Source organism: Vicia villosa, linkage group LG4 (assembly GCF_029867415.1).
Source record: "Vicia villosa cultivar HV-30 ecotype Madison, WI linkage group LG4, Vvil1.0, whole genome shotgun sequence".
Lineage (NCBI taxonomy): Eukaryota > Viridiplantae > Streptophyta > Magnoliopsida > Fabales > Fabaceae > Vicia > Vicia villosa.
Genome location: NC_081183.1, coordinates 181,606,402 through 181,616,845, shown reverse-complemented (window position 1 = coordinate 181,616,845; position 10,444 = coordinate 181,606,402). Strand labels below are relative to the sequence as shown.

Here is a 10,444-nt window from a genome sequence, read left to right as displayed (position 1 = left end):
AGTGCGTTTTCTGGAATATTAGGGGTTTGGCTAATGCCCCCTCCCGATTAGCCCTGAAACGTATTCTAAAATCCCAAAATCCTGACTTTGTCTTTATTGCCGAGCCGAAAATAGATTTCATCAGGTTGCCGAATAACTGGTTTGCTAGACTTGGTCTCAAGCTCTTCTCCACCAATGTGCTGGATATGCCATCTTTATGGTGTTTTTGCAAGGAGGAGTTTACTCCTACTGTTTTGTCTAGGTCGGATCAATTTGTTGGCTTTTCTTTCAATTTGGATAACAAACTTTTGTCGATTGCTGCGATTTATGCTAGTACAAACCTTTATAAAAGACGGGATCTTTGGAGTGACCTCAATGATTTACAAACTTCTCATCCTCTGCCTTGGGCTTTTGTAGGGGATTTCAATGCGATTATGGGAGCCCATGAACATAGAGGAAGACTTATTCCTGCTGTAAGGCCTATACAAGATTTCCAAAATTGGACCAATGATAATGCCCTCTTTCACTTCCCTACCACTGGTGCTGATTTCACTTGGACGAACAAACGTGATTCCCCGTTCACTGTTGAAAGGCGTCTTGACCGGAGCATTGGTAACGCTAGTTGGATTGACTCTTGCAACTTCATTGCTGTCTGTTCCCTCCCAAGGGTCTGTTCTGACCACCATCCCCTCTTGATGGAATTTCATGTCAATTTCGCGCGCACCGTCTCGCCTTTCAAATTTCTGAACTCTTGGTCCCTTCACGATAACTGTAAACAGGTTATTCTTTCTGCTTGGTCTCGTAAGATTGTCGGTTGTCCTATGGTGATTCTTACCAACAAGCTTAAATTGCTTTAAAAGGATCTTATATTTTGGAACAAACATGTGTTGGGTAATATTACTGATAATGTCAAATTGGAGGAAGAGAAGTTAAATAGTATTCAGAATTTTATTCTGCTGAACGGTTTAACTGATGCTCTCAAGGCTAAGGAAATTGAAGCTCAATCCAATCTTTCTACGGCCCTCTCCATGGAAGAACAGTTTTGGCGCAACAAATCTAAAATTCAGTGGAGCTTGGAGGGAGATCGTAACACGGCATTTTTCCATCGAATCTCCAAAATTAAGCAAAAGTTTCGCCCCATCTCTATGCTTTTGGAGGAAGGCATTCCTATCACTGATCCTGCGGAAATTGCTAACCACTCGGTCAGTTATTTCGAAAAACTTTTTACTGCTAACGAGTTTTCTGTGCAGGATTTTTCCTTTGTGAACCAAACTATCCCTCCTATTGTCGACGAGGCGACGAACAGGATTCTGACCAACATTCCCTCTCTGGAGGAAATTTCTGCTGCTGTCTTTAGTCTGAATGGCGATAGCGCTCCTGGTCCTGACGGTTTCGGAGCATTTTTCTATCAAAAATATTGGGACATTATCAAGCATGACGTTTCTAATGCGGTGATTCAATTTTTTTCCTCTGGTTGGATGCTTCCGGGATTTAATGCTAGCTCTATTGTCCTTATTCCAAAGATTAAAGGGGCTGACTCGTTAGATCTTTTCCGTCCGATTGCTGTGGCCAATTTCAAGTACAAAATTATTTCCAAGGTGATTGCGGATAGGTTGGCTGCCATCATGCCGATGTTGGTTTCTCCGGAGCAACGCGGTTTTATCAAGGGTCGTAGGATTCATGACTGTATTGCTTTAGCTTCCGAGGCCTTTAATCTTCTAGACACTAAGACTTGGTGTGGTAATATTGCTATCAAAGTGGACATATCGAAGGCTTTCGACACTCTCCGATGGGATTTCTTGCTCAAAGTCTTGCATAATTTCGGTTTCAATGAAAAATTCTGCTCATGGATTAATTGTATTCTGCACTCTGCTCACCTCTCTGTGAATGTTAACGGCAGTCTTAAAGGTTAGTTTTCTTGCTCTCGTGGTGTCCGCCAGGGGGATCCGCTATCCCCGTTACTCTTCTGTCTCGCTGAAGAAGTATTGAGTAGAAAGCTTAGTTCTCTTGTTTCTTCTAACATCCTGGAGTGCTCTAAGGGTCCTAATAAAGTCACTGTGCCTTCTCATATCTTGTACGCGGACGACATTTTTCTTTTCTGTAAAGGAAAATTCTCTAATATCAAAACTATCATCTCTACCTTGCAGGAGTATTCCACTGTTTCGGGGCAATATGTCAACTGTGACAAATCTGTCATCTTTGGTGGGGCTATGTTGAATTCCAGGCTAAACATTCTGTCGGAGTTATCCGGTTTTAAGATTGGTTCAGCTCCATTTATTTACCTTGGTGTCCCGATCTTCAAAGGCAAACCGAAAGCGATTTTTTTGAAGCCTATTGCGGATAAAGTGATCAATAAGCTCTCGGCTTGGAAGGGCTCGCTGCTCTCTTTTGCTGGCAGAGTTGAGCTAGTTAAGTCCGTCGTTCAAAGCATGCTAATTCACTCTATAACTGTTTATGCGTGGCCTCTTTCCCTCTTACGTGACATTGAGCGCTCAATCAAACGTTCTATTTGGAGCGGTGATGCTTCAAAAAGTAAAGTTATCTCTGTCGCTTGGAAGAATATGTGTACTCCTGTAGCCGAAGGCGGGCTTGGCCTTCGATCGCTCGTTAAGCTGAACGAGGCTTTCAATCTGCAGCTCGCTTGGAATCTTGTCACCTCTTCGGATCCTTGGGCCCTGTTACTCAGAAAAAGAACTTTGAGAAAAGGTAAATTCATACAACATCACATTTTCTCCTCTCTCTGGTCCAGTTTAAAATCTGAAGTTAATACTGTTATGGAGAATTCTGCTTGGTGCTTTGGTAATGGGGAATCCATTAGTTTCTGGTACGACAATTGGTGTGGTGAACCTTTCATCTCGAAGCGGACGACCCGAATGGTTTGATTGATCAAAAAGTTAGTGAGATTCTTGTTAATGGTGAGTGGGATTTTTCCAAATCTGCTACTCCTATTCCTTTACCGGTTCAGCTCCATATTCGATCTATCTTTATTCCTCATGACCTTCGCGCGGATGCTAGAGTCTGGAAGCATTCCTCCACGGGAGAGCTCACCCCCTCTCTCTGTTATAATTTCAAACGTACTAGAGGCACTCTCTCGGATTGGTGGCGTTGGCTTTGGGCTAAATCTATTCCGCCGTCAAAATCCTGTATGGTCTGGAAATTACTTCACAATAAGATTGCCACCGACGATCAATGGAAACGAAGAAATTTTGCTTTTCCGTCTCGGTGTGATTTATGTCAGCAGGAGGAAGAATCTTCTCATCACCTTTTTTTCCAATGTAATTTCGCTTCTCAAATCTGGATGTGGGTCGGACAAAAGCTTCATTTCAACAACTTGATTAAGTGTTGGGAAGATGTTTATAGTTTACTCGGCAAGAAGACGTCCGGCCAATGCAAAGCTGTTTACAAGGCTGCGGTAATTTTTGCTTTTAACGCTATTTGGCACTCCCGGAACAAGGTCAGATTTCAGAACTTTAAAGTTAGTATTTCCTCGACGCTTTCTAGTATTCTTGATGCTGTCTCTTTAGCCGGTAGTTCCGAGATGGGCTCTTTTTTGGATATGCAAGAGTTTACTATCCTTAAGAATTTCCGTGTTTCTATTTCTCCTCCTCGTGCTCCTAGGACCATAGAAGTCATTTGGAATCCGCCTCCTAGTAATTGGATTAAAATTAATTGTGATGGTGCCTCGGTCGCTCCTAATGGTATCTCTTCCTGTGGGGGCATTGCTCGCAACAGTGATGGAGCCTTTCTTGGTGCTTTTGCCATTTGTTTGGGTTCTTCCTCTTCGCTCATTGCCGAACTCTCCGGTGCGATGTTTGCAATTGAGTTCGCTCATGAGAATCATTGGAACTATCTTTGGTTAGAAACCGATTCTTCGACGGTTGTGAAAGCTTTCAAATCTCCCCTTTTGGTTCCTTGGCTTATAAGGAATAGATGGATTAATTGTATAAATTTAATTTCTAATTGGAACTTTTTAGTCTCTCACATATATAGGGAAGGCAACAACTGTGCTGATGCGTTTGCTAACTTAGGCCTTAGTTTAACTGGTATTACTTACTATTCTTCCGTTCCGGCTTGTATTCAAGCAGATTTTGTTAAGAATCGACTCGGTTTGCCATTCTATAGGTTTATTGCCTCTTGATAGGGTTTTGGTTAATGTCCCCCCTATCGTTTTGTATCAATCTTCGTTTCTTTCTATATAATCTCATTTTAAAAAAAAAACAAATAGCTTTCACTCTTCATCTGGAATATAGAGAATTGGAACTTCTGATTTTTATGCATAAAGCTTCCTTTTTCTATTTTTTCTGCAGAAATCTTAACTTTCCTTTTTTTATTGATTTATTCATAGTTGAAATTTGGGTATTTTTTATTTGGGATCTAATGTGAAAATGAAAGAAAATAAAAAAGAATAGAAGATAATAAATTGAATGAATAAGAAAGAGAATATTGTAAATGTCAGGATGATTGATGGAAGAGGAAGATCTTTTTGCATGTGTTCGTGAGATTTTCTGGTTTGCTTATAAATCTTATGAAGAAGATGATACTTCTCATTCAATTTTAATTCTACATTTTGTTTGTTTTTTAAATTTATGAATTTTGATATTTTTCTTCTATTTTGTAATAAAAAATGATATGTCATTCATTAATATATTAATAAAGAATTTGATTGTGACTCATCAAGAAATAATATCACACATCATTAAAAAAATGACACATCATTAAATTTGAGTCTACGTGTTTAAGAAGAGACTAAAACTGTTTAAAAAATAAATAGGGGGATTGATTTTGTGAATAGAACAAAATAGGGGACTAAAATTGTAATTTAGTTTTTTTTTTTTTTGGATACATATAAAGTTTATTTTTTGATAGCATGACATATTATAAATGGTATATTGATTTTTTTTTTCAAAAAAGGTGGTATAGTGGTAAAAAAATCGATTTTATTAATGGAATTAAAATCTAGAATTGGAAATATGATTCAAAAACTAATAAATTTGAAAAACACATCAATCAACAATAAACAGTGTTTTATTGCATTCGATTCAATACATGCACCATCACTAAAAATAGTACAACACGGACACGGTTTCCTTTCCAGCATAATCACTTATGGAAAAAATCTCCAATAATCGCTTTTTTTCAAAATCAAAATCAACACCAGAAAATATCAACAACACATGCATGCTTAAACCAAAAGAACCTCACGAAGATGTTTCCATCAGAGTCTCATCCCCACGAGCAAGAAGAGCAAGACGATCACGTCAACGAACACGGTTACAGCCAATGCAGTCTCACCGGAATCATTCTCCCGTCTCTCGGCGCCACCACCGTCTACGACAGCAACGTCAACGATCTCGGTCACCTCATCATCTCCCCATACAACCGCCATTATCAGTAAGATTTCTTCCATTTTGATTCCGATTGAATTCACGTCGAAATTGACCTAATTACTATAATCACGGTAACGTGAATGATTATGATAATGATAATGATAATTTTGTAATTTATGTTGCAGACAATGGAACAAGTTTCTGTTGATATGGGTTTTATACACTGCACTGGTTTGTCCTTTTGAATTTGGGTTTCTTTTGACTTCAAAAGGTCCACTTGCAATAGCAGACAATATTGTGAATGCATTTTTCTTGATTGACATTGTTCTCACATTCTTTGTGGCTTATGTTGAGAAAACAACTTATCTTCTCGTCGCCGATAAAAGGAAAATTGCTTATAGATATCTTAGCTCATGGTTCGTATGTGATGTCATGTCTACTATACCTTATGAAGTTTTTCATCAAGTGTTGCCACCTTTTGCCCGAGCATATGGTTACTTCAGTATTCTTCGCCTTTGGCGCCTTCGTAGAGCGAGTGCTATGTTCCGAAGGTAACATTCAGAGCTCAGAACTTTCCTTCTTTCTATTGAAATTTACTTCCATGCGTAGGTAGAGAATTATTCTCGATAGTGGTCCTTTTGTTTAGATTTGAGTTAGTCGAGTGTTTTTTATTTAGTCGAATGTTGAACGGACGTTTAGAACGTTCATGTGAAATCAATTGTAAAGGCAAAATCTCCAGAATCAATTCTTGAGGAAAAATTAGTTCTTCTTGAGAATATTCAAACAAGCTAATATCAATTTAATAATGCTTGTGAAATCAATTTTGCCTTCTCCAAAAATGGAACCGAACGGCGAACACGTGTTGCTTATTTATCTTCTTTGCTCCTTGTGTCAGGTTAGAAAAGGATAGGCATTATAACTACTTTTTGGTGCGCTGTGCAAAACTTCTTTGTGTAAGTACTTTTTAATTATATAGTGATTCTTTTTTCTGAGTTTGTTTAGTTATGGCTTATACTTCCTCTGTTCTCAAATCTAAGTAAAGAAGTTTATGTATCTAGTCTAAATTTGGATCATTTACATATACTTTTTTGCGTATATTTGAAAACGGAAGGAGTAAAGTATTTAAAAAACCTAACTTATGAGTTAAAATGTGAATCTGTTTGCAGGTAACACTATTTGCGACGCATGTAGCCGCGTGCGTTTTCTATTTTCTCGCTACAAGACCTAACCATAAAAACCCTACATGGCTATCACTTGTCTCGAATGCTTCCAACCAAACTATGTTGGACAGTTATGTTACATCAGTCTATTGGTCCATTGCGACACTCTCATCGGTGGGTTATGGTGATTTACATGCCGTAAACTCAGATGAAATGATTTTTACCATGCTCTATGTGACTTTCAATTTTGGACTTGCTGCATATCTGATAGGAAATATGACCAACTTGGTTGTTCACTGGAGTGATAGAACTAAGAGATATGTAAGTATATACTTATTAACAGTTTGTGAAGTTTGAAGCATCGTGCACTTGAATATTCTGCATCAGTATTATGTTTTTATAGTGTACTAGACATACTTATTAATTTCAATTCTGAATGTGGTTTATTTGTGGTGCCTTAGAGAGAAATTGTTGAAGCTGCATCGCATTTTGCTCGTAGGAATCGGTTACCTCAAAGTTTGCAAGAACAGATATATGCTCATTTTGAAATGAAGTATAAAACAAATGTAGAAGGACTGGAGCAGCAAGAGATAATCGATTCACTCCCAAAAGCCATTCAGTCAAGCATCGCACACTACCGATTCTTTGAACTTATTCAACAGGTTTACTTGTTTAGTGGAGTGTCAAGGGACCTGCTACATCAATTGGTAATATCATTCTGTCTGCTATATCCCTGTTTTGTTGACGAAGAAAACCATTAAGTTTATGTTTACCCCTGTAATATGAGCGTGTTTCGGTTTACCCCCCACCGTCGCCAAAGGCAGGTTTTGGCAACGGTTCTTTTGAAAAAACCGTTGCCAAAAGGTAGGGAGCGGGGAAAAGCAAAATTCGCTAACATTACAGGGGGGTGAATTACTATTAACCCATAACTTTTTTTAAAGCATGCCTTTGATTTGTAAGCCTGCTCCAGCAATTCGGGTCCTCTTATCTCCAACTCGTGAACTTAGATGATATATAAGTTATTACTACATGATAACTGATAACACTCCATTTTTCCGATTCAGTAGTTTAGTTTGAGCTATGCAATGATTTATGGATGTTGATAAGATCCTTCCATTGATTAAAAAATATGCAAAAAGTAAAGATTTTCTCTCTTACATTTAATCGGTTCAAAACAAATATATGCAATGTCTCTAACTAATTAAATCTCCAAGAACAATTATTTACACATTAGCTTCCTGTTATTCCTACTGTTTTTAATGAATAGATTATTTTCTGATCAGGTTAAAATCTCATAAGTGTAAAGGCCAATCCGAAATATTTATATGCAATGTCTCTAACTAGTTATTTGCATGTTTGCTTCATGTTATTCATACTGTTTTGAAAGAATAGATTATTTAACCTGCATATGTTGAAATCTCAAAATTTGAAGGTGACAGAGTTAAAAGCCGAGTTTTTCCCTCCAAAGGAAGATGTAATCTTACAGAATGAAACACCTACAGACTTTTATATAGTGGTTTATGGAGCTGCTGTAATATTTTTTATCTCTCTTTATTTTCATTTTCTTTGTTAAATTGTATAATCCGTTGAACTACTTCCAAAGAAAGACGTGACAAACAATAGTTCTAATTTCCTTGAACTGACAGGATCTTATCATTCACCAGAAACCAATGGATCAGGCAGGTTTCATCTGCATTCCTTTAATTTATAACATGGAAAAAATTATATCCATGACTAACCGAACTCGTTTTCAATTATATTAGACAATTGACCAAGTATATACGGGAGATGTTTTTGGAGAACTAGGAGTGTTATGCTATAGCCCCCAAATTTTTACAGTTCGGACCAAGCTGTTTAGCCAGATCTTGCGTATGAGTCGATCAACATTTCGAAACCTTGTTTATAACAATGTTGAAGATGGAGCAATAATCATGAACAATTTTCTCAATGTATATAAGAATATATTTGAGATTTTTTTATACTTATTTTTTCTTCTAGAATTGATTCTGCAAGAAAGCACATGTTGATGCTTTCTACCTAATTGCAGCATGTGCAAAAATCAAAATATGGAATGTTGGAAGGAGTTATGGCTGAAATAGAGATACTGTTGGCAAGAGGAAAAATGGATTTGCCTATAAGTTTAATATTTGCAGCTCACAAAGGTGATGATATAATGTTGCATGAATTGCTGAAGAAAGGATCAGATCCAAATGAAATAGATAATAAAACTGGAAAGACGGCACTGGTTAGAATTTTATCTCGTCTAATGTCCAGACGTATTTTTTTCTATACACTACTACTAGACACTAATTACAACTTTACTTTACTCTTTATATAGCATACAGCAGCTTCTAAAGGTTGTGACCATTGTGTGGTTTTACTTCTAGAGTTTGGTGCTGATCCCAACGTAAAAGGTATAGCTAGAGCTTTCGTGAAAATTGATTTTGAATGGCTCTAAATGTGTTTCATGTCCTAAACAAACAATAACGAATTTTTATTAAAATGAATTGTTAATGTTGAATTATTGTTTTATCAAGCATACCCTTTGGTGTTATAATTATTAATTTTCTTTTAATGAATTGTTCTTATATATTTATTTATACAGATTTTGATGGAAATATACCACTAGGGGAAGCAATTATGGGTAACCATGAATCAGTGACAAAACTACTTGTAGACAATGGTGCGGATATATCTTTAACTGATGTAGGTCGTTTAGCATGCTCTGCCGTTGAGAAAAGGGACATAAAATTGCTCAAAGATATTGCTCAATATGGCGGTGATGTGAAAAAGTCCTCAAATGGAACTACTGCACTTCATCTTGCTGTAGGTCAAGAAAATGTTGAAATGGTTAAGTTTCTTGTAGAACAAGGAGCCGATATTGATCTGCAAGATAGTTTTGGTTGGACTGCAAGAGCTTATGCAGATCATCAATGTCATGAAGAAATACAAAATATCTTTAAAAAAATTGAAAAAGATGACAAAGCGCCCCGTGCTATTCCTCCGATGCCAAATAATAATGAAGGATCTTGTATTGGAAAGTCTCAAAGCGACTCTTATCTACCAGCTACACCTCAAAGTCGTAGCTTGCCACCTATTCAAGAGTTGAAATGGTTGGATAATCATCAGAGAAGAAGGGTTACCCCTTTCCGAAATTCCTTTTCTGGAATGGTTTCAGTTCCCAGTCAAGGTAATTTCTTATATGCCGTTATCTTCCAAGTTCCAAATTCAAATGAATTGATGATTTTAGTTTATATGATTACTAGCTATATTATTCTAAGACACAATTTGTTGACACCGTAAAGACATCGTATACCACTATTCACATAAACTTTATTACATTGATTGCCGTGCATATATTTGATTTTGAAAAAGTGAATGAGTTTTGCTTCTTTTTTCTTTGCTAGAAAAAATTGATTCTCCTACATCTGAAAATAGTCGCACTACAACTACTACTACTGCTCCAACTGTGACTGAATTACCAACTAGAGTAATGATTAGTTGTCAAGGAAAAAGTGAATATCCTAAACGGCTTGTTTTTCTACCTAAATCGCTTCAAGAGTTGCTACTTATTGGTGCTGAAAAGTTTAACTACTCTCCCACTAAAATTCTGACTGAAGATGGAGCTGAAGTTGAAGACATATGCTTGATAAGAGAGGGTGATCATCTCATTCTTGTATGATGAGACTAAGCATTGAAACTATAAGTTGGTTTCTATACCCTTTTGTAAATTTAGAATTTAGGAATGGATACACAAATTATAGTATTATACACATGTAAAAATATAGATTAGAAGATAAGAGATATATTGAATAGTTCTGTTCAATCATAATGTTTTTGATCTCTCATATATAGTAATTTTCTTCACTTTACATTGAATTTTGTCATACAAGGATTTCATGTTCATAGTGTGTAGTGCATACTGGCAGAGTTATGTAGAGTGTGGGAAGGTTTGAAGATGGCTAGAGTGTGACTTCA

At 36.9% G+C, this 10,444-nt stretch overlaps 1 protein-coding gene across 2 annotated transcripts; it reads left to right on the top strand.

Annotated features, from left to right (window-relative positions):
- The first annotated feature begins 5,017 nt into the window (after window positions 1–5,017).
- On the top strand, window positions 5,018–10,338 carry LOC131596257 (potassium channel AKT6-like). 2 transcript variants are annotated; one of them, XM_058868862.1, is made up of 12 exons: window positions 5,018–5,370; window positions 5,492–5,857; window positions 6,202–6,259; window positions 6,473–6,787; window positions 6,928–7,173; window positions 7,899–7,997; window positions 8,113–8,145; window positions 8,230–8,415; window positions 8,514–8,711; window positions 8,805–8,880; window positions 9,072–9,656; window positions 9,874–10,338. In XM_058868862.1, the coding sequence occupies exons 1-12, from the start codon at window positions 5,186–5,188 to the stop codon at window positions 10,146–10,148; spliced, it is 2,622 nt and encodes an 873-aa protein (XP_058724845.1). In that variant the 5' UTR covers window positions 5,018–5,185; the 3' UTR covers window positions 10,149–10,338. The 2 variants fall into 2 exon arrangements, with proteins under 2 accessions (XP_058724845.1, XP_058724846.1); XM_058868863.1 differs by lacking the exon at window positions 7,899–7,997.
- The last annotated feature ends 106 nt before the right edge of the window (window positions 10,339–10,444 follow it).

Bases quoted from the DNA above. Each gene is read 5' to 3' on its own strand.
- LOC131596257 (XM_058868862.1), top strand. From the start codon at position 5,186: ATGTTTCCATCAGAGTCTCATCCCCACGAGCAAGAAGAGCAAGACGAT. The intron at 5,371-5,491 runs GTAAGATTTCTT...TTTATGTTGCAG, and splicing joins CCATACAACCGCCATTATCA to ACAATGGAACAAGTTTCTGT. The intron at 7,174-7,898 runs GTAATATCATTC...CAAAATTTGAAG, and splicing joins GGGACCTGCTACATCAATTG to GTGACAGAGTTAAAAGCCGA.